The sequence below is a fragment of the Eptesicus fuscus genome, chromosome 14 (assembly GCF_027574615.1).
Source record: "Eptesicus fuscus isolate TK198812 chromosome 14, DD_ASM_mEF_20220401, whole genome shotgun sequence".
Taxonomy (NCBI): Eukaryota; Metazoa; Chordata; class Mammalia; order Chiroptera; family Vespertilionidae; genus Eptesicus; species Eptesicus fuscus.
Genome location: NC_072486.1, coordinates 42,536,474 through 42,561,373, shown reverse-complemented (window position 1 = coordinate 42,561,373; position 24,900 = coordinate 42,536,474). Strand labels below are relative to the sequence as shown.

General features: G+C 39.0%; 1 protein-coding gene across 4 annotated transcripts; it reads right to left on the bottom strand.

Annotated features, from left to right (window-relative positions):
• Positions 1-4,637: 4,637 nt before the first annotated feature.
• Positions 4,638-24,189, bottom strand: CBLL1 (Cbl proto-oncogene like 1). 4 transcript variants are annotated; one of them, XM_028159053.2, is made up of 6 exons: positions 23,981-24,189; positions 18,516-18,683; positions 14,821-14,921; positions 14,331-14,414; positions 12,659-12,732; positions 4,638-10,404 (listed from the first exon to the last, which is right to left on the bottom strand). In XM_028159053.2, the coding sequence occupies exons 1-6, from the start codon at positions 24,027-24,029 to the stop codon at positions 9,363-9,365; spliced, it is 1,518 nt and encodes a 505-aa protein (XP_028014854.1). In that variant the 5' UTR covers positions 24,030-24,189; the 3' UTR covers positions 4,638-9,362. The 4 variants fall into 4 exon arrangements, with proteins under 4 accessions (XP_028014854.1, XP_028014862.1, XP_008148308.1 ...); XM_028159061.2 differs by having other exon boundaries at positions 14,821-14,918; XM_008150086.3 differs by lacking the exon at positions 23,981-24,189 and adding an exon at positions 22,996-23,344.
• Positions 24,190-24,900: the final 711 nt, after the last annotated feature.

Here is a 24,900-nt window from a genome sequence, read left to right as displayed (position 1 = left end):
TGTCCAGATTTTATGATTATCACTGTAGCTTTTTAAAGCATCCAGCCTCCTATCCAGATTTAGACACAACCTCTTCATAACTAGCCTTTGAAGCAAATCCTTATTTTTTTTTTCTCCACCTCTTAATATGAAAATTGTGTCAGCTAATGGAAGATAAACACTGGAAAGGCAAGAAGGTAAAAAGGAAAGAGAAAACTTGATGGGTAGCCCCGCCTTCCTGGTCTTCCTGGGAGGAAAGAAAAGATAGCAGAGGAAAAGTCTGACTCTCCCTTCACTGCTGGTCATTTTTTTGCAGCTCACAGGGCAGAATAGCAGCTCTGCAGCTCCGTGTAGCTGGTGAATGAGTCAGCACACACATACTTCTCTTCTTCACTGGCACTGTTCTTGGTGCCAACAATATTTATGTCACCGTGAGAAATTAAACATCAGCACCAACAGAAAGAAGATTCAGTGCCCTCTGTTCAACATCAAACCACTTTGTCAATGGGAGATGCTGTCTCAGCGGTTTTAGATCTCGCCTTTAAATATTTGTTCTCAAAGAACCTCGTATCCTTTATTGTGTCTTTACTGCCCAGGCTGGTCTATTGGACTTTAAAACCAATTACAGAAAGGTAAAACAAAGGTTTATTTACATAGCTACTCTTTAAAAACTGGAATATCGACACTTTTTATAACAACGTTTCTTAAATTTTGAGTCATGGACACCTTTTAGAGCCTCATGCACCCTTCGGGCTTTAGGAAAAAAGATATACATACACATATACATTTATATGTAATGTCCAATGACTCTCAGGCCAAGAGCTCTTTCTTTATAGAAGGCGGGAATAAAAATAAAAGCATGGGCCTATGTACTTGATCATTTGGCTAGGGCAGTGGTCGGCAAACTCATTAGTCAACAGAGGCAAATATCATCAGTACAACGATTGAAATTTCTTTTGAGAGCCGAAAACCGACTTCTGCGCATGGGCCACGAAGTTTCAATCGCACTGTACATGAGCGCCCGCACGTGGTATTTTGTGGAAGAGCCACACTCAAGGGGCCAAAGAGCCGCGTGTGGCTCGCGAGCCGCAGTTTGAAAACCACTGGGCTAGGGAATGGGGCAAAAGCCTTATTTATATAGGACTGTCACTGATGCCTGCATCTTCCCAAGCAAAGGTGCCCTCTGTACTCTTATTGCCAAATAAAATATCATAGAGCTGGAACAAGCACTCCCATGAGCATGCTCCCATCACAGGCCATTCAACCTCAACAACCTTCACTTATCCTCACCCTTACATGTTTTTTTGTGTGAGGCCTCTGAAATGGATATGCATTGAGTAATGGAAATACATGGGACCGAGCCTCTACTTGCCTGGCTCAGAGCAAATATTAGGGGCGGGGGGGGGGGGGGATTTTGACTAGTATAAAAATCTGATCTCTGATTTAGGAAGAGGCCAATGTTGAAAGATAAAAAAAATGAAATGTACATAACCCAGAGCAAGATGGAAGGGGAGAGGAGATCCAGTAATTCAACGAGGAGACAGAAAAGCTTGTGAAGAGACAGACACATTACTGAAATTAAGAAAGTTTGAAGCTAATACATGTTAAGCAGTTTATCTTTAAAATAATTTTCTCTAAATATTTTAACCTCGAATTTATGTACATTTTCAGTTTATTTACTGAACACCATATCTAATAGAGGGAATATGCTAATTGAGCCTCATGCCATCGCAAAGATGGCCACTCCCGCAGCCAATAGGGAAAGATTATGCTAATTGAATGCCCCGCCCCCAAAGATGGCGGCGCCCACAGCCAATAAGAAGGGAATATGCTAATTGAATGCCCCGCCCTCAAAGATGGCGGCGCCCACAGCCACAAAATGGCGGTGCCCAGTCCCCTCAGTCCTGTCAGGGCGGCAGGTGCGCAGCATGGCTGGGCCCGCCCCCAGGTGGGCCTGGCCGCTCCGCGCGCCTGCCTCCAGAGTCCCCCAGTCCCCTTAGCCCCCCAACCGCCCAGGGCCAGCCCAAGGCACAGGCAAGCCTTGGATGGCGGCTGCCCAGCCACCCAGGGCCACCCGAGGCTCAGGTAACCAGGGCCGGCCGAGGCTTGCACTGCCGGCAGTGACAGCAGCAGAGGTGTGATAGGGCATCGCCTTCCCCTGATCACCAGGTCGCCTCCTGCTCCTGAGGGCTCTTGGACTGTGAGAGGGGGCAGGCCGGGCTGAGGGACCCCCCCCCCCATCCAGTGCATGAATTTTCATGCACTGGGCCTATAGTATGAAAATAAAAAATAACATGAATTAAAGTGGAAAATAACACTTTAAAAAATAATATAATTTTCTAATAATTTAAGCATTTGATATCTTGTTTAAGCACATAACTTCCCACAGAAATGTAAATGAAGTGTTTTAAATGCAAGCCTGGCTTTACACTGCATGCTAGTAAACAAGAACAGAGAAGTGGAATATTTCATTCATTTATCTGCCATCTTCATCTGGACATCTACATGTCAAAAGTGACCTACTGCTCTTCTCCCCTAACCTGCCCTGCCAGTGCCTTTTCCACCTCAGTTAGTGCCAAATCCATCCTTCCAGATGCTCAGGTTAAGAATTCTGTCAGGAAATTCTACTGACCCCACCTTTAAAGATATCTAGAATCAATTCATTTGATTCTCAAAATAGGCCCCATAAGATGGGTACTATGTTTATCCTCACTTTTTAGAAAAGCAAAATGAATCAAGCCTCAAAGAGGAGAAGTAATTAGTTTAAGTTATGTAGTTACAGATATTAGAGCCAGAATTCAGTCTAGACAGTCCAACTCCAGAGCCCAGGCTCTGAACCATTGGAAACATTACCTCCCAAAAGAAATTAAAACTTGCCTAAAAAAGAAAAAGATATTAAAATCTGACTAAAACTGACCTAGTACAAGGCAGGACTAAACTCAGGAACAATATAGGTGCATTCTACAGATTTGTTCCAAAGTCACTAATTTAGCATTGTACAAGTAAGTGTACCCAGAAAAGCTATTAGGAAATATATTAATGCCCAGAATTAATTAATATTTTCCTCTCATTATAGTGTGTGTGTGTGTGTGTGTGTGTGTGTGTGTGTGTGTTTTGGTAATACATTTTAAAAATATTTTTTCCTGGCTACTATACTTTGAAAAAGAATATAAAAAAATTTTTAAGGAAATTTAGGGATGACTATCACAAATAATTCCTACATAAGTAAGAATGTAAGCTCCTAAAGAGCAGGGACTATACCTATTTTGTTCATCATTATATATCCATGTCTAACATATATATATATAAAAGCCTAAGCAACTGTTTTGACCAGATGACCGGCCAGTAGCTATGACATGCACTGACCACCAGGGGGCAGACACTCAATGTAGGAGCTGCGCCCTGGTTGTTAGTGCACTCCCACAGCCAACCTCTCACAGCCGGCCAACTTCCCACAGTCATTCTCCCCCCCCCCGTCCCCCCTCCCCCCGCTGATCGGGATTGAGCAAAATGGCCCCAATCAGCCCCAATCACCAGCCAGGCCGAGGGACCCCACCTGTGCTCGAATTCGTGCACTGGGCCTCTAGTATATATATAATTTACATTTCACATATTTTCTTATATATTTATACAATTCATATATATACTAGAGGCCCAATGCACTGATTCGTGCATGGGTGGGGTCCCTCGGCCTGGCCTGCACCCTCTTGCAACCTGGGACCCCTCAGGGGATGTTGGACTGCTGATTTTGGCCCAATCCCCAAGGGATGTAGCAATGCCGAAGTGGCAGGCGGCCAGGGAGAAACCCGAGCCAGGGCCAGGCACCCCACCGCTCCCGCTCCCCGCTACGCCTGCCGCCGCTGCCGCCTACTGCTGCCGCCACTCAGTAACATTGCTGTAGAGGTGGGAGAGGCTCTTGCCGCCGCAGCTGCGCTCGCCAGCCATGAGCCTGGCTTCTGGCTGAGCAGCACTCCCACTGTGGGAGCGCACTGACCACCAGGGAACCTCCTGCATTGACCGTCTGCCCCCTGGTGGTCAGTGCACGTCATAGTGACCGGTTGTTCTGGTCAACTGGTCATATCGGTTGCTTAGGCTTTTATATGTATATATATATACTAGTGACCTGTTGCGCAAAATTGCGCGAGACCTGGGACCCCTCTTCCCCGCCCCCCCCCCCCCATGCCATGGGACCGCCCCAAGTCCCAGAGTCCCACCCCATGTGGCTGGCGCGCTGCAGGATGGCCCCGAGACCTGGAGTGCTGCCCTGATGCCCCGCCTCTGGGCCGGGCCCTGCCCCCACGGGCTGCAGGAACCCTGGTGGAAGCCATGCTGAGCAGCCGTCGGCCCCATCCCCGCTGCCCCGCCCCCACTGTGCGCACTATCTTGTGACGGCATTATGGTGTGAGGGTCAATTTGCATATTGCCACTTTATTATAAAGGATAGATTATACATGTGTATGTATACATATACATCCTTCCACCAGTCACCCACTTCTTGATACCTACAGATGCTAATCTTGTGTAAATTGTTAAAGCAAACTTTTGACTGACCTATCTTTGTCTCCATCATCTTTTCTCAACCAAAGACAAAATACTTTTATTTTTTAAAAAAATATTTTTATTGATTTCAGAGAGAGAGGGAGAGAGATAAACATTAATGATGAGAATCATTGATCGGCTGCCTCCTGCATGCCTCACACTGGGGATCGAGCCCGCAACCCAGGCATGTGCTCCAACCAGGAATCGAACCATGACCTCCTGGATCATAGGTTGATGCTCAACCACTGAGCCATGCCAGCTGGACCCAAAATAATTCTTTTAAAAGAGCCAGATATTTCACTCCTTTGATCAGAACCTCACAATGTCTTCCCATATTAGAGGAAGGTCCAAGTCCTACCATGACCTAGAAAGCCTATGATCTCCCCATTCTATTATTATCTCTCTGACCTCCTACCACTCATCTCACCCATCCCACTCCAATCTCCTTACTGCTCCTCAAATATGTCAGTGCAATCCCCCTTTTACTAGTAAGACCCTTACATGCTGGAAAGTTATGCCCCATGTTATGTGCATGGTTCTCACCTACTTATATCTTTGCCCAAATTTATTTTGAGTTCTACCCAAACCATGCTAATATATAAAGTTGCAAATCTACCACCAAATTATCTTGACTTTTATTTTATCCCATAGGATTTTACCATACTTATATATTTGTTAGTCGTCTGTCTCTAGAGACTCGTGCAACCCAAGTGTAGAATAGCATCTAGCATATAAATACCTGAAAGATGAATTAATCTTTATATCCCAGACAGTAGGTGCTCAGTATATATTTATTGAATAGAGATCATGAAATACTACATTTACCATGGATTAGGATGCTTAACCAGAGCATGGAGCCTATTTAGATGTCAGCTCTATAACTAAAATTATTAGCTAGGTAGACACTTAAGTTATAGTAGTACTTATCTCTGGAAGGGAAATGTTCATTGTATCAGTGGTAAAGGGGTTTTTTAGCTTTATTTTCCCCCAAAGATGCATCACTCATGTAATTTAAACAAGTACAAATTTTATTTATTTTCTAAAAATATTTTTATTGTTTTCAGAGAGGAAGGGAGAGGGAGAAATAGAAACATCAATGATGAGAATCATTGATCAGCTGGCTCCTGTGCGGCCCCTACTGGGGATCAAACCTGCAACCCAGGCATGCGCCCTTGACTGGAATCGAACCCAGGACCCTCAGTCCACAGGCTGACGCTTTATCCATAGCTAAAACAGCTAGGGTGAAGTGAGTACAAATTTTAAAACAATTAGAGGTTTTGAAAGTAACAGCAAGAAAAGAGAGCAGGATTTTTCAATCTGAAGGCAAAGGGAGAACAATTTTTACAAAGTAGATTAATAAGAAATGGATTTAAAAATGCAATATGAGACTTGGTGCCTACAACGACTTAAAATAGAAATGGGGTATTCTGGGGTTAATAGATTAACATTTCAAAACATTAGATTTTTAAAAAGACATGGTCCTGTCCAATTGAGAGCTAAACCCATGACCTATCATTGTTCATTTCAATCCTGTGATCCAATAATGCCTAAAAATTCTTATCGACAACGAAACTTTAACACTAAATTGTTCCTTTAACACTCTTTCCCTCAATGCTGGGAAATTAAAAGGAGCATAAATAAAAACAAAATCCAAATGTTATTAGTATCACTACCAAGTATTTTAACTGGCTTACCTCCCTCTCCCCTTAAGTCTAAGATATCCAATACTGCTTTATTAGATTGTGCATAAACTGCAATAAGTAAATTCTGCTTAGATTCAAGGCCATGAGAGATTATACTTACAAGCCAGTGAAAAACTCATCCACTTCAGGAAATGTTTGAATATGATTATGTCACACTTGAACATCAATATATCAATTTGATGGCTTATCTAATCATTAGAATGCATCCTTTTGTTTTAGATATTTGTGAGTTGTTCCCATGTACTTACAGGACTTTCACGAAATTTTTATGAGATAGGACTACAGAGCTTTTCCAAAAAGGTATATGAAAGACACTCTTCTAGTACAAAGCCTAAAGCAGCTCTGTATACTATACTTCACATGGTAAGTTCCCTATGTGAGTTTAAAAATATGTGCGAATATCTTTTCCATTTATATTTCAGTGTTACCTAGCTAGTATTTACACAATAATTTTGAGCCAGTGGTTTTTACAGGGCAAAACGGATATAAAGGTTTTTTGTTTTGTTTTTTTATGGCCTTTGCAACTACTTCCCCAAATACTAGATAATATTCTGAACAAACATGCCACTGAAGAAATTTAATATTCAACTTGCTGGTTTTAATCTCCAAAAGTGAATATAATTTTACTGTAAAAGTTCTATCAAGAAAAACATGAAAAATTCTGCATTCTCCCAAATGTGTCATCATTAGGTAAAAACTCATTTAGGCAAAATAGTATTTATGCTTCCATTTTATTGTTTTTAAGAATTAAACTGCCACCTCAGTAGTCTTAAGAGCAATATAATGAAACATACATACATTTAATTTAGAACTATGTCCATTATAGTTTCAAAGGCTTCCCTGAAATAAAGCTGGAATTCACATCTTTTTTCTTTAAGGAAAGAAATACTAACAGTAATTTTGTTATCCTTCTACTACCCCCTCCCCCAACCCCCCCGTTCAAACAATAACTGGATGAATTCAAGTCTAACACATTTAAAATTTGTCTGCTAGGACACATTCATCTGATCTGCCTCCCTGCATAACATATTTCTTAAACCTAACTGAAAATAAATCACTTTTAAATGCCTATGAGAATTCTTAACATGTGTACTTTTATCATGATACTAATTTTTTTGTCCAGTACATAGGCTAAGTGGTTTCATAAACCACATTCAACTCTAGCGAATTTCAATAAAAACAGAAGAATTCTTCATAAATAATTGAGCTCTCAAAAATTTGGATATTCTCTTATTACATGAAACAAATAGTATAGGATCTTTAACGGCTAGTAAATAGAGGCATGAAAGGGAATCAAGTTTGCACCAGTCCAAGTACCTACAGTAATATGATAGAAGCACTTCCCACCAACTTTTCACACTATTTCACTCCCATGCTTCTAATAACAAAATTTTCTCACTAGAAATATTACATTAACATTGGATTCTCTAATTGATAGGTGTGGGAAGTCAGTTAAAAGAAAGTGTATTCATAATTTTCAACTGGTCATGGTTGAAATGGCCATTTGTATTATTTCTAACTTTAACTCTTAAGTTCATAGATGACTTTGCATCTGATTATCCAAAATGAGAAACTGTTTTGCCTGTATCTGACAGAATTAAGTGGTAAATAGCAATCAGTTCACCCTTTGTCAAAAAGAAATGTTCTAAATGTATATACTACAAACTATTCAATAAATGATATCTGCACACTACATATTTCATGTTTATATTATGCACCATTTTAGGGGGAAGGAAATACTTCACAGGGGTTTACTCAAAGGATATATAATGATATATCCTAAGAATAATGAAGTGTACATGAGTTCTGTAGAAACTGAGTGGTTATCTTAGCTGGACTATAACAAGCCCCTAAAATGCAAAGGCTGACTCTAAAGGCACCTTATAAAGCACTGAAATTCACAATTTAGTTCTTCTTTTTCTCCAATAAAAAATCATCTGGTAGTCTTCACTGTTGACTCCATGCTAAAATATCCCAAGTTTTAGACCACTTAATCAATAAAAGAAAAAGGAAATCATTAATAGTTTTTAAATTTCAAGTTAGAGAAAGAAATCTTATCACACAGTAATGAAACCTGAGCAATGCAAGTTTGTAACTACAAGAATGTCCTTCATTAATACAGTATTCAAATTCCTCCATGGCATTCAAATTGTGATTGAAACCCCAATAAACAAGACCACACTTAAGCACAGGATCAAACTATCATGAACTGAGGAATTACATAAAGCCTATTCAACCCTAAATATTTAAAGACAATGAGCAGAGTAGAACACCCTTCATCTAAACAATACCATTTAAACAGTTATATAATGTTACTCAAGATTAAAAAGTGTGGTGAATTATGTGATTCCAACCATTCAGTAAAAAGCATTAATGAATAACAGAATCCCCTAACAGTTTGGAGACTGTAGTCAGTTACTTTGGCCATATCTTTCCAAATAATTAGTAATGCCTTTAATATTTCAAACATAAATATATCTCAATACTGGAATTTCAACATATTTTGGAGCTCCTGACCTGCCTAAAATGAAAAGGCATCCAAGTGAAGTGCATTATATACTTAATAAACCTCAAAATTTCAGTGCCTAAAATGTGAAGCAATTCTCTATCATTTAACAGTCTGCCTTACAGTAAATTCTAGTAGATTTTTACTTTTAGGATTTTATTGTAACTTTGGGAAATTAGTGGTAAAACATATGGTTTTAAAAAACAGTATGTGGTTGCACTTAAATTCACATAAAAATAGCATTTTTACAACCATATTGAAATTTAATCCTTTTACACAGGTTAACAAAATGTGTCACAAGAAAAACGAAACTGGGTTTAACAAAACCAACACCTTTTAAAGTGGAATAAAAATTTTCCATTTTTTTTACAAATGGTCACCTGTGGGTCTATTTACCACACTAGGGGAACAAAGTTGTTAAAATATAGCTGTGCTCCACTGAGCCACTTATCTGCACTACAGTATAGTACTTGAAATCAATCCTAAGGTGAAGATTTAAAACCATTTTAAGAGATAAGACCCTAAGTGTTTTATAGCCACCTCAGTAAGAGGTGTTTTTCCTTCCCAGAACAGTCAAAGTTTAATTAAAAGATTGACTACACATTTTTTCAGATCTTCAGTTCAAAATACTCTTATCATTGATAATATGGTCTATATCTTGTCTGATCTGGATGATGTGGTCCAGGAAGTGGGGTTTGAGAAGGTGGACCCTGCATTCGTGGAGGAGGAGGTGGCCCTCTTGGTGCAGGCCATATACCAGGACTCATTCCTCCTGGTTGTGTAAATGGAGGGCTCAGAGTTCCTTGATCTTCAGTGAACTGGGGTAAAGAGTTAGGATTATAATGATGAGGAGGGGGGGGTGCAGTAACAGGTGGACCACCATGTTGAGGTGGGGGAGGTCCTGGAGGAGGATGATTCATATAAGGTGGCATCTGGGCAATGATATGTCCAGGGGGAGGGGTGATTGGTGGTGGAGCAGAGGTCATTGGAGGAGGAGGAGCTTGGCTATAAACCAAGTGAGGAGTACCTGCAGCCTGGGGAGGATGTGGCATTGGATGGCTTATTGGTGGTGGAGGAGGTGGGGGTGGTGCATAATGTTGCTGTGGAGGCATAATATGATGAGGGTGCGATACCACTGGTTGACCCTGATATTCAGGATGATGGTGAGCAGGTGCTGGGGCAGGAGGTGGTGGTTCTCTAGCACCTGAATTTGAGTCATCCTGAATAGGGACAGTTATTAAATTGCTGTGTTTTCTTGTTGAAATACGAAAGGTTTCCTGACTGACCGAACGAGGTGGAGGTGGAGCCATGGACAATTCTGCTGGAGGAGCACGAATATCCTCATGTGGCTGATTATAGTGCTCATGTGAAACATGTTGCAAAGGAGGTGGTGGCATCATGATGTGCTGCTTTGGCGGAATATGGCTCATACTATGGTGCTTGTCTGGCGGCATTATAAAACGATCAGGGATTTCAGCCGGTGGTGGGGCAATAGGAGGATGAACATTTTCAAGTGAAGCTCGGGTAACAGGTTTTCCAGCTCTCATATGGCGGTGGTTGATATGAGCCTGTAAGTCTCTCTGAGACAAATACGTTCTCTTGCACCCTTGAACAATGCTACACATGAAGAGAGAACCACGTGTACACTGCTCAATTCGCTGCACAGGATCACTACACCTAAATTAGAAGAAGAAAAAAACTGATTTACTAAAACAGACTTTAAAAATAATGCACTTAATTTCAAAGACATGCTTTATTTTTTAAATTTATGGGAAACTTGCAAAAGTTCACAATTAAAAATTATACTGTAAGTGAACCTTTAACCTTTCCCACTTTGTTTTTTGTTCACTATTAAGCATCAGCATTTCTATCAACTTCAGAACTCTCAATACAAGAAAAAACTGAAAGTGTATCAAATAGAATGTTTTAAGAAAAGACCTTATTCTGCCCAAGACCTAGAATTTACCTGATTTTCTCTAACAAGTCTATGCTTTCTATCCACTTACCAAAAAAAAAAAAAAAACAACCAAATGTCATAATCATGGATTCAAACTTGTACTATATTTACTGAGCAACAAGAATTTGCTGAGGAAATAATACTAAGTGGAAGACACTAAATAGGAGATGCTACAAGGACTACAAAAACAGGTAAGATCATCTTAATTATCTGGGTTCTTAACATTAAACAACACAAAATTTAAATTCAAACCCTGGCTATCAAGTCTCTTAAGGAAGGGATCTTTCTGGATGGTCAAATTTACTACTAAAAAGTTATTACATACTCCTGCCTTTCTAAATTGTAAGCACTAATTTAAACTCAATATTTTAACAACTCAGGGTCAAAATTATAACTATTCTTCATTCTCTATATTTAACCCACTCTTGCCTTTAGTGTCTTCTGAAATAGTGGAGAGAGGACTAAACTAGGAATCAGAAGAATTAGGATCTGGTAATGGCTCTGTAATTTTGGAGAAGTCATTTAATGTCTGTTTCTTCATCTATAAAATGGGTTAAAGCAGTGGTCGGCAAACTGCGGCTCTGTTGACTAATGAGTTTGCCGACCACTGGGTTAAAGCATCTATTCTACCTGACTCAATGTTTTTATATCTACTTAGTCTGAGATATCCTTAAGATCAATGGAACAATGAAAATGACAGTATTTAATCATTGAACACTATATATGTATAACTATAAGGTATTATCATTGAATATGTATGCCAGGTAATTTGACACTCTATTAAATGGCTTTATATTCTTGATTTTTGAGTTGAGTCTGTATTTCCATACTTGCTGTAAGGCTAGCACTCCTTCTTGAAACTAATAGGCTTCCTTTTAATGGTCTTTTGACACACTTCTCAGATCTGGGTCTGTTAATCTAGATAGGCTTATGTTCTAAGTAGCAAAGGATCAACCGGTGAGGAGCTTACTGGAGTTACATTATGCACTTTTAATTGTATAATTCTTCTGAATTATAATTCTAGGGAAGAAATATTCTTTACACTCATATTACAGATTCACAATCTGTGACTTTAAAGAGCTAAATAAAAACATGCCAAGAAAATCAGTTTTAATGACTTGTCAATGAATCATCCTTTCTCTCTCAGTGATGCCAAACTTCCTACACCACAAAAGGAAATCATCCCTTACAACTGTCCAGGGCTTTGCTATCAACCAAAAAAAGTGTAACTCTTAGGACAGCTTCTGACACATTTAGAAGGAATCTAGGACAAAGAAGTTTCTCTCAAAGCTTTCCTCAATTCCTCAAAGCCTTCTATCAGGATTCCATATTAATATCAAATTCCCAATTTAATCTGGATCCTTCAACACCATTCCAATATAGATCAGTATGAACCAATACCTCTAGCTCTTCATAACTTCGATCTGAGTCTATGTCATGATGGTGTTCTAAGATACACTCAAGACAAAATAAGCAGATTTGAAAGTAATAAATAAGAGCTTATATTTACATATGTACTTACTATATGCTAGGTACCATATATATACTCACTTCTAATAATAATCCAAGGATGCAAGTACTATTATTAGCTCTATTATATAGATAAAGAAACAGTCTATATCACATAGCTAACAAAAGGTAGAAAAGGAATTTGAACCCAAGAATTCTAATTCCAAAGTCTTTGCTACTCTCAATTGCTACTATGCAATATTACCTCTCTAGTGTCCCATCAAAACAATAAAATAACTATTTTTGGCTTATAACAAATTTTGTGATGACAAATCTATTTTGTCATTTTGGCCAATCTGAATTAATTGATAACAGCTACCTAGCCCTATCCTAAGGAGAAGGCTAAGGCCAACTCTGAGCTCACAGAGAAAGAGTAGCCAACTGACATGCTGCCGCTGACCTTTAATTAAGATTATAAATTTACAGCACAAGCTGTATTATTTAAAAATTTAATGATGATCTTACCCTGGACACATCTTATCTCCCTTTTTTTCATGTAAAATAGCACAGTCATAGCAAAAAACATGCTTGCATGGAATCTGTAAACAGAGATAAAGTGACACATTTTAGAACAAATTAAAATATTTTTTAAAATAACAGTAAGAACAGTAACCTAAACATAGACATTTGAGAACTGTTTGTTAAAATGAGCATTTATTAAGTACTAATTATACAAAAGCAATAGCCATTTTCAGTCACAAGTCCTTTGAGAATGTGATGAAAACTCTGGCCCAATAAATGTATACATGCACATTCACTTATCCTTTTGCACTCGGATGTCGAGTGTGACTCGACACGGTTAGCATTAGAATAAAGGAATCGAGAAAAAAGCAAGCGAGTGCAAAGGGTTAAACTTCCTGAAGGTATAAACCTTCTAAATTTCATCATGGTCCCTATGGGTTAAAAGCTCCTGAAAAGTAATGTAACCATGTTTTATCTTATCCTATTCCTCCTGAAACTATTCCAAAGCACTAAGATAACAAATATCTCCTACATTTAACATAAGCAGCAGTTTTTCCTGTTAGCCTTACTATAATCTATAATAAAAGGGTAATATGCTAATTAGACCGGACGTCATTCGTCATTCCTAACAAAGCCTGGCTGGAGGGAAGCCAGCCTGGGTCCCAGGTGCCGGAGGGAAGCCGGTGCCAGCAGCCGGGGGAAGGAAGGCCTATTCTTGCACGAATTTTTGTGCATCAGGCCTCTAGTAAACTTATAAAAATCTAAAAATAAATCAGGATGTAGAAAAACAATGTTAGGCCATTTTAAAACTCACAGCCCATTATGGTTATTTAGCTATGTCATACAGCAAAGCAACAGTTCACAATCAATGCTCTCTACCATCACAAATATATTATTGAATTCAATTTTTCTTTTCCTGAACACAAATGTAAAACTACCTTTTTAAAAAGGAGAATATGCCAAAAATACTATAAAATTACAATCAGGGTTATAACTTATTTGAATTATTAGAATTAAATTCTCAGAAATAAAAATATAATTGACTCAGTTTTACATTAAAAATTATAGCCTTCCAAAATAAGTAACTGATTTTATTGTACCAAGAAAAATAAAAGCATTTTTCCTTAATAAACAGAATAAATATAAACTAACAGGTATCAAACAGGCCAAAAAAATTATTTCATTTTCAGAAGTTAGTTCCCTTAGTTAGTACTTTACAAGCAATTCTAGAGTTGGTCAAGGTAATTATATTAAAATGCATTATTATCCCAAAATTTCCCTTAGCTATATCACTTTTTAAAAAATTATTTTATTTTATTGATTTTAGAGAGTGAGGAAAAGAAAAGGAGGTAGTGGGAGGGGGCGTGAGGCAGGGGGGAGAAAGAAAGAGGAGGAAGAAGAGAGAGAAAAATATCGATTTGTTGTTCCACTTATTTATGCATTCATTGGTTGTTTCTTGTATGTGCCCTGACCAGACTGGGTATCGAACCCACAACCTTGGCGTATCAGGACAATGCTATAACCAACTGAGCTACCCAGCCAGAACCTCACATTTATTTTAAATGTTACAAACGTGTTATTAAACAGCGAAAAACCGATCTACTTAAATTTCAGAATCTTACCTCTATAAAAATGTTCACATTTATAAAATAGAATTCAATTTAATTATACTTACCATTCGCCCATAGATCTTAATAGGCAATCCACATTTGTCACAGAAATGAACTGGGGTATCATCCTTTTCACCTAGGATGTTTATCTGTTGAAATGATATAATTACAATTTCCTTTTTAAGCATTTCTTAAAAAATCATACCTATAATTTACACAATGAATTGAAATTTTATAAATGTTGTTAAGACAATTAGAAATAAAAGTTTCTTGATTTCCTCACATATTCCGCACTAATGGCTGTGCTACCAGTTTTTTGTTGTTTCTTTTTTCTTAGTGTTAATGTGTGTGTTTTTTATTTTACTTGACTTTAGTAAAAAATGTTTCAAATTATTTTTGGAAATGGTGGAAATAGTACATTAATAAATAAATTGTGTGTGCTGAAAGACACAGCTATAATAAAAGTTCATGCCATTCTTTATGTATCCTCCATTGCGCTAATAAAATAGTTAAAGTATCTTATTGCTCTAATAAATGCTTTTATTTTGGTCATACCTGAAAGTCCCAAAAAAGGTGTCCAGGAAATCTTCGTTGATTTCCAAATAGTTCACCCCCTTTACAGTCATACCGTTCTTTTTCATTATAATCAAATCCTTCTGAGGAAAGAAAGGGTTATTTATTAACTTTTCATATCAAAAAATTTCATTACAAGGTAAAATAGGCCTGTTCCCTGATTCTTTTCAAAGCTCTTCTATGAACAAGATAATCAAGACTAGTTTCAACATCCGCTAGAAATTATCTTAGTGATCATGCAGTCCAACTCTCTTACTTCATAATAGAAAATATTGTATTAAGGGGACTGTAATAACACAGAGAAGGTAAGTGGCAGAGCTAGGAACAGACCTCAGATCTCTTCATTCCCATTCAAGTGCTCTTACTACTGATCCAACTATTTCTAGTATAAAACTTTACTAATTACTGTCATCATGTTTATCACACAAATTTTCAAGATATACTAGTATATCATTTACTTTGATCTACTACAAAAGTATCATGCTACAAGAGGATAAAAGGATATAATGAAACACAAAAAATTCTGCAAATTTCCTTCTTATGACTTAGTAAATTAGGTATCTTCTTCTTCAGCCTTAAACTGAGCCTGATTTTAGAAACATCAACATATTGATACCTCATCCTTCAAATTAAAACCACTCCTTAATCACTCAAACAGAAAAAGCCATATCATATCTATTCACAAGTATACTCTCCAATACTGCATAGCAATATGAAGATTGCATGAATTCAATTTTTCTGACCTAATGAAAAAGTTGATGGTAATCCTCTCATCTCATACAGAAGAACCAAATGAACAGTATGATAGGGATTCTAGGTAGAATCCAATTAACTAAAGTAAAACTAAGAAGACAAATCTATCCCTCCAAAGTGCTAGGCTTCTCACAACTCTTTTGGCCCTAGAACTGGTAAATACAGAGAGAAACACAAGTTTTTAACTTTACCCATATGGCTAAATTACAGCACCTGTATACAAACACACAAGGACAAACCAGGATAGGACAGACAGATGGACACAGAGCGATGCAAAAAATTTTTAAAGCTAATATAGACACTCCAGTGTACTGCTATCTAATTATTTCCAACCAAATGTAAAGTTCAAAGAGTGTCCCTGAAAGTTACAACTGAGTAAACTTAGGCTCTTATATGGCTCATTTATGCCTTATAAAAACCAGTGTCATCTAAAACTCAAAATAAAAAAAATCAATTTTTCTTATTATCTAAAACTCAAAAAATTATTGAGAACAACAGCCAATGAAATTAGGAGTACATTATCATTTTTCAGAGTAGTTTAACCGACACTGCCATCTATCATTAAATCATATATATATTTGCATATTTGTACCATACTGGCACCCAAAACTCCATATTTTGAACAATGCCTGAGAGGGCGTGTGGGGGGGGGGGGGGAAGGGGCGCCAATGAACAATTTTACCCCAAATAGGTGAATCGAATGTATCCAAAAATTATCTTCAGCCTCAGTTTGCTCTATTAAGAGAGAGACTGGTAATGGTAGTTCCCCCTAAAAAGGGATGTGGGCTTGGGTGGAGAGGGAAAGATGAAGGGATACCTGAGAGGAAAAGTGTAGAAGGATGATTTTAGCTTTTTTGTATTGTTTGGATTACAAGATATGTACATTACTGTGTAGTTTTTAAAAAAACAAAAAGGCCAAAGGGGAAGAATCTAGTTACTGATAATGTAGCAGCAGCCCTAAGTTCTACTACCACGATTTATAACATTTGACTTCAAATACTTTTTCAGATAAGGAGAGAAATTCTATAATAAAGGGAACCATAATATAAGGCACAATTAAAACAATTTGATTCTAAAAAAGGTATATAGACAGATGTCTAGAATAGAAAATCTAGAAATAGATACAAATACTAATAGAAATTTAACATACTATGGTAACAGTTGGATTCCAATTCAACAAGACAGATTTTTTAATAGTTGGGACACATAGCTGGCTGTTTTATAGAGAAAATAAATAAACCCAGGTTCCACTTTTTTATTTTAAGTAACAAAATACATATCATCCATAATATTCCAAAGCAGGGGTCAACAAACTTTCTGTAAAATTCCATATAAGTAAACACTTATTTATGCAAGTACTCAGCTATGCCAATATACTGTGAAAGCAGCCGTAAACAATACTTAAATGAATGGGCTTGGCTATGTTCCAATAAAACTTTATTTGGCCCACAGGCCATAGTTTGCTGACCCTGTATAAGGGTAAAATGGGAAAACTGTTTTATATTCATGGAATATGGGAAAAGCCTTTCTAAGAAAGTCATAAAACCTAGAAGTCATAACAGAAAAGACTAGATATCTGCTACCTACTATAACAAAAAAAAATATATATATATATATATATATATATATATATATATATATATATATATATATATAAAAGCCTCAGCAACTGTCCTACCGGTAGCTATGATGTGCAATGACCACCGGGGGGCAGATGCTCAACGCAGGAGCTGCTGAACGACAGCAACTTTGAGAATACTCGCACTCCAGGACCCCTCAGGGGATGTCAGACTGCTGTTTTGGCACAATCCCCGCAGGCCTGGCCGAGGGACCCCACCTGCTGGAGGGACTCCCCTCACTCTGTAGATGCCCTTCGAGTCCCGGCACCGTCCCAAGTGCCACCAGCCCGGCCCATCTCGCCCAGTCCCGCCCCGCCACCTTCGAATTAATTTACTTTCAATGTGCAGGAATCCGTGCACCAGGCTTCTAGTTTTATATATAAAATTCAAGACAGATGGGGAATATACGTAATATAGACAAAGGGCCAATTTTATTAATTTACAATGAACTCATAAAAATCAAGAGAAAGGCAACCAAACAGAAAATAAAATTGGAAAAGGATATAAACAGGTAAATCTCCTAGGTAAAAGAAATGACCAATACTATGAAGAGATATACAATCCCACTCATAATTTTAAAAATGCATAAAAAAACAAAATTTTTGAAAGGTTAATAGTATGTACTAATATTGGTGTGTGAAAGTATAAAATGATGTACTGTTTTTGAAAAGCCACTTGAAAATATATGTCAAGTTCTAAAATGCACAGTATCCATCAAGTTCTAAAATGCCCAAATCATGCAAAGTTTAAATTCTACAAAGTATATATACTAAGGTATATGTACAAGGATAATTACGGCAACACTGTTTTTAACAGCAAAAATTTGGAAAAATTGTTAAATAAGTTATTGATAAATGAAATATCTAAACCTATTTTGTTAAATGAGGTATATCTGTATGTACTAAGAAGGCAAAATAATGTGAAAAAAGGGGCAGTTCTACATGAAAAAAGTAAATATAAAAATGTTATAGCAGATCAGTTTGGGGGAGACAAGTAATGGGAGAGACTAGTTGTGGGGGGGAGAGAGGGACAATTTTACTTTTAATATTATTTTACTTTTATTTTTATTGTATTATTACTTATTAATTATTGCATTATTTTCCATACGAACCATCATAGACTTACTTTTGCCCACCTGTATTTATAAAGGGACAGAAAAATACAACATGCCACAATGAGACATCAGTAAGACTGAGGAGTGAAGAGAGTATGTAAGATTTTTAAAGGGTATGTATAAACAAGCAAAATCATGTGAATTATTTGGTGGAAATGGATACAACAAAAAGACTTCTTAGTCCAAATTACCTTCATCACCAGGTGGAGCCTTTGCAGGCATTCTGTTTATAGTCCTTGGCGTGCGAGGTGCAGCTTTGGCTTTGTTCCCCTGTTTGGAGATGAGTTTTATAGGAATTCTTCTTCGAACATCAAGACCACCCAATGATCCAGAACTATTAGTGCCTTGTAACTCATTGTCTATGTTAGGGGGGAAAAAGTTGTAATTTCTGTTAGTTTTTCTTTTTGAAGATTATCCTATTACAGGTATTAAAGCAGCATATCCAACATTATCAAGGTTTGAATATCTGGGTTCAGATTTTAAATATTTTGTTATATAAGTTTAAATGCTAATTTTCTCTATTTTGGATAAACCCTTAATGAAATGCTTTTTGAGACATGGAACCTTTCAAAAAGTTGACAAAAGTTATAGAACTCTCCCTAAAAATGTAGACAATAAAGTTTTTCATATAATTCCAGAGGAGTTTATAGAAACATAAAACTCTCCATAAGCCCAAGGTAAGAACTTCTGTCTTAAAGTAACTATAAGAGATATTTTAAAAGAAAAAGTAAGAGGAAGGAGAAGGAGAAATAGAAAGAAAAGCGTCCCCATCTCCATCAAGCATGCAAAGTAGGCACTCAATAAATTTAGTAAACAAATATCAATAAAACTGAAATCACAAAACTAACACTGACAATGGTAAAAGTAAATAATGCATTAAATTGAAGTTTAGTTTAAGGAAGATGATTACTACCTTAAGTGTAAAATAGTTTTTCTAAAACACATTTGGAAACATAGTAAAAATTGTCATACCATTTACTAGTAGAAAGATGCAATAATGTATCCCCACTGTAACATTTCTATATGTTCACATATGACTCTTATTCTTAATCAGCATTGTAATGGAAAATTAGGAAGATGCAAGGTTTCTGCACTTCAACTACATCTAAACAGCTGACACTTTCTAAGTGCCTTCTTGTTATTGACTAAGAAATAAATTAACTCATCCCATGAATAACAGTAGCATTATTTCATAGAACTGACTCCATTTGGAAGCTTGAAAGTCACCTTTTCAAGTCTATGACAAGATATTACAATACAAAAATTACCTCTACCTATTAAAGACAGGAAGGGAAATACCACAAAGTAGGAAATGAAAGGGGTTCTTAATAATTTAAATATCTTTCATTCTCCTTTCTACTATTACTTACAAAATTCATGGAAAAGGAATTACATGGACAGCTAAAATCTTGAGTTCAGATAAACCCAACTTTCAACACTTCACTAAATGTATTTGAGTTGAATAATGTATTTCATCTGCTTTCACACTAGTTGCTTATTTAAATATAACTACCTACAAGCAATGCAATAGCCAAAAGACAGATGAAATTTTTTTTTTTTTTTGCTCAAAGGTATTCCTAATTTTCCAATAATTAAAAAGCAAGTTGTAGACAGAGAGTTAACTGTTCAAATTTTCCCTTCAGATATTAAAAGAACTCTTAATGGTTTTACCTTGGTGAATGATCAAAATACCAACATTCCAAGTCCTTTTTACATAATCACCCTGAACACTTGAAGTCACTACTGATACTTGCTTAGTCTACCAATACTTTCAAGAGCCTGCTGCCTCTTTAATATATCACTGCCTGCTCATTCTGGATCTGTTTTGGGTTTTTTGGTTTATTAAGAATCAGAACATACAGCACAATTTCCTTTTGAATATAACTAAAAACACAAAGCCCATAACAGCAAAAGTCTTTGGATATTACAAAGAAAGTGAGAACTAAGGATATAACTGGCCATTTAAGGTAAATCTACTTTAACAAAGAATAACAATTTTATATTATATAGGTTTTTAAGTATATTTAGAATTTTAAAGGGACCAAGAAATATTTCACAAAATTTAGGCTACACTTACAACTAAGTGCTAATTCTTAGAATGAGCAAAGAATGAATCAAGTGTTAACTACAAGTTTCTTAGAGTAATTTTTCCAGCAAAATTCTATTAGGGCACCACAGGGTAGCCTTCATTATGTTTGACTTTTTTAGCGTGATCATAAAAATCTCATTTCTGTATAACATTCGAGGGTTTCATCCATTTCAAGGGCATCTCTCAATCCTTTATTATTAAAATCATTCTTCTGAGATGTCTATCATATCATAATGTCTTCAATTAATTGGCTAACAGGCATTTCCTCACTTGCCAATGATTTTATTTGTAACTCAAAATTTATGAATTTCATGAAAATCTGATTCTTTTGTAAGCTTTGTAATCACAATCTATACAAGCATTTGATACTGCTGCCTGATATGAAACATCAAGGATATAACAATATAAACTAAAGGAATAGAAAAGAAGCTAGTGTTAAGCAGCAGGGATTATCTAGTAGGAATTAATTTTTTTAAGTGGTCAGCTCATCGGTGAATATTTTCGTGTTAGGATGACATTCACTTTCTTAGGCAACTTTTTCATTTATGAGAATTAGGATACAAATAATCAGTACACACCCACCCATATTATAACTTAACACAATATTCTCTAAACTGTGGATGGGGTTTGACTTCCATTTCTAGTAATAGGCTCAAATGAGAAATATTTTGCTAACATTAGATGTTTACTACTCTAACATCAAGATTCCAGACTTTCAATTCTATATTTCCAAACTAGTATGAGAGTTCCTTAGAGCCTGGGGTCTAGGACCTCGTCTCTTCTGTATTCTCTTTCCTTAAGTAATCTTGTCCATCCTCATATCTTAAAATATCAACTATGCAGTATAAGTCCCAAATATGTGCTTTTCAGCTCAAATCTTTCTTTACATCTCCCCTTGCATGACTCTCAATGTATATCTCTTATTTAGCAGTCCAAAATCTTGTTCCCAAATTCCCATGAATCACCTCTACCCCTTAAAAAAGTTTGTTTTTCTCCCAAGTTTTTCCCAACTCAAACCAAAAACATAGGTATCTCTCCTTTCTCTCACATATATCCAAACCAATCCATCAGTACGTGTTTAAGTACTATCACCGAAATATTTATTGAATCTACCCATTTCCATTTTTACTAAACAGAGCCACCTTTACTAAACCAAGCCTCCCTTCTAGTTTGCTGCAATCAACTAACTTGTCTATCTTCTATTATTCTTACCCCCCTCTCTTATACCATTCTCCATGGAGCCTATTATATTTTTAAAAGATTATGTTTCTCCTCACTTCTGTTCAATGGCTTCATATTGCACTTAAAATTCAAATCTTTGCAATGGCCTTCTAAGTCTTGCACAGCCTGACTCCTCCCCTCCTTTCCAATCTCAGCCTAGAACTCTTTCCCTCTTGCTAATAGCTAAGCTGCAGCCAACTGGTCGTCTCTATTTTTTCCTATTTGTCTTTGTACTTACTTTCCTCCACAGATTTATTCCACAGCTGGCTTCGTCTCACCCCTCAGATCTGAAATTATAAATGTAACCCTTACAGAAAAGACCTTCCCTGACCACCCTGTCTGAAGGGCCTTCCCAGTTAGTCTTTACTACTGCATCCGTTTATTGTCTTCAAAGAACTTATGATCTGTAAATTGGGGATCTTTAAAATTTGTGTCTCCCCCAATAGAATGTAATCTCTATGACAGCAATAACTTACTCCGTCTTGTTTACCATTCTATCATCCCATCCCCAGGCCTACAGGTATCTGGCATATAAATATATTTGTTTGGTCATTGAAGACATCCCAACCAACACTTAGTACAGGGAAAAGCCCATTTTCCCTCCTTGCCATATGGCTGACACAACTATATGGAGCACTTTTTAACTCCAAACCAAAAGCCACAAGGAAGCACAAGCCAAAAAAACACACATAACGAAGAGTGGAACCAGTACTTAGAGAAAGGGATGTGAATGTCTTGATTTTAAGCTCTCCTTTGTAAATGTGCCCAAATGATGAGTAAGGACCACAGCCGACGCACGGAGCGTGCTTTGGGTTTAGGTGGAAAAGCTGATCCGAGGATCGTTCCGAAAGCCACATCTCATTCCCTTCTCCCACCTCTAGTCCACGAAGGCCCGGAGATGCAGTTAACGACAGGCGGAGACCACGGGAGCAGCCGCCCAAAGCGGACCGAGACAGCAGGAAGTCTGCAACCCTCTCGCGCATCGGCTCCCCGGCAGACCCAGGCTTCCCCGACTCCGAGATTGGAATCTACCCGCCAGTCCCCATAATGCAAGGCAGAGCACGCAGCGCTCTCTCCTCCCCACAGGGCCCGCGCCGCCCGCACTTCGGGCTCGGAGCTCAGCAGAACCAGACCAGAGGCGGCTACTGCCGGCACCGAGGCTGTGGGTACCACACCGGAGAGTAGGCCGGGAAGCAGCAGGCGCTTGCCGGGCACGGGGAGGGTTCTGTGAGATTCCCTTCTCACCGCCACACCCCAGGGCTGTAGGGCGAGCACAACGCCCCTGTGCCCGCTAGGCGACCAGTCCCAGGCCGGCCAAGGGGGCTTGGTACCGGGACCCCTCACTGCCTCCGCCTCCTTACCAGTGTGATCCATGATTCGGCTCGCAGAGCACAGTGGGAGCGGAAGTCAACTGCGCCGGAGTCGCAGGGAGCGCGTGCGCTCTACCTTCCGGAGCCCGGGAGGCGGAAGTGCGACCTGGTTGCCCCGGCCTCGGCTTCCGAGGGCTACGTTCTCTCGCGTACGCTACCCAACTCCGGTGAGGGAGTCAGGCATAGTTCAGGCGAGCGGAGTACGCGAAGAGCTCCGAGGTTGAGGTTGCTAGGGCTCCTGCTCACGTGCTTCGAGGGAAAGTAGCCTTTAAACTGTGGGGAGGAGGCCGACGGGAACAGGGGAAGGGGGAGAGCGGGAGTAGCCGGTGAAAGGCGCTCGCGGCAGGTAAGGCGGAAGCCCGCCTCCGCGGTGCGTTGCATTCTGGGACTTCGAGTACGCGGAGCCCCTTGAGCCAGCCAGGCCCACTGCGCAGGCTCGGCCGTTGGGCTGGCCCCACCCCGCGGGCGGAGCAACGGTTTGGAATCCCCCAGGGTCGCTGAGCGCCCGGCTCCTCCCCCAGGTCCAGGGAAAGTGTAAACACGCGCGCCTGGGAAGGCGTCCTCCGTGGGGAGGCCGTTGCCCGGAGGATGGCTGAGCTGTGTGGGGCGCCCAGCTTAGGGAGCAGGGCTCCAGGCTTACTGTCTAAAGGTCGCTTTGTCGGGAGAAGCTGCACAGGCCCGGTTCCCACCTCTTAAGTTTCTAACCATTGCAGCCCATTGATAACGCTCGCCTAGCGTTCATTTTCCAGCGGGAAAAACGCTCGCGCCGCTAGGAAGCCCCAGCGCGCGTCTCCCAAGGGCTGGACGCAGGCCGGGGCCAAAGGGGACCCCCCGCCGTCAGTGCTCGGAGGGGCTGGCGGGGCGGACAGACGCCGGGTGAGTGGGGGGAGCGCTTAGGGCTGGCGGGAAGGGAGAGGTTAAAAAAAGGGAAAGGCCTAAAAAATGAGGAAGAGAGAGTTACCACAACTGGTAGTACCTAGTTCCAGTTCTCGGTCCCAGGGGTGTATGGCTGCTGCTGCTTTCATCTTTCTCTCGGCCCAAAACAAAGGGAAGTGCCAAAGAGTGGTGGCTCCCCGGGAACTTCAGCGCAGCCTCCACCTCGCGGACCTGGCTCACTTGTGCCCACTCCCTTCTCCGACCCTTTACACTCGATGCCCTTGAATGAACAGAAAGGAGCACAATGAGTGGAAAACACTAGCTGGGGAGTCCAGGGATTTGGGTTCTATTCTTGTCCTCCCTGGGTGACGACATCATTCCTGGGTGGTTCACGCTTTCGGTGCCAGACCTCCCGGAGAAATGAGAGATTATATTGACCCCTTCACAGAAATGTTTTTCGTGGCAGAGAATTCCGAATAGCGTATGGGCAGCCGTGTGCTCTGTCTGTGTAGGTAACTCAGTAACAGCCTTCAATAATAATACGATCATCAGTACTATCCGTGTTCTGTTTGTTACTCGGTTTCACTGGGATCTTTTAAAAGACACGCCCATTCTGTCTGCAGCTTTATAAACAAGTTATTCAGTACATTCACACGAAGGGCAATTATGAATCAAAGTTACCTCTGCCTCGAGGTAACTTTTAAAATGTAAATTTCTGAATTACTACGTGGTTTACAAGATGCTTTCAATTGCTGGGCTTGCTTTTTTGTTTTGGAGGTTATACAGTACTGATGTGACCAGACATTTCACCAATTTGGGGTATGAAAGAAGGTAGTTTTCACCCTGAAGAGCTCTTTTTATTTTTCCTATTCTCAATTTTAGCCTATGGGCCATGCTTCAGATTGATGCAAATCCAGGTTCTGAATAATAGCAATGTCCGCTGATGCTACTATTTAAAGAATTACAATGAAAAAGAACCTTCAAACTGCATTTTACATAATCAGTAAATCAGAAGTTTTG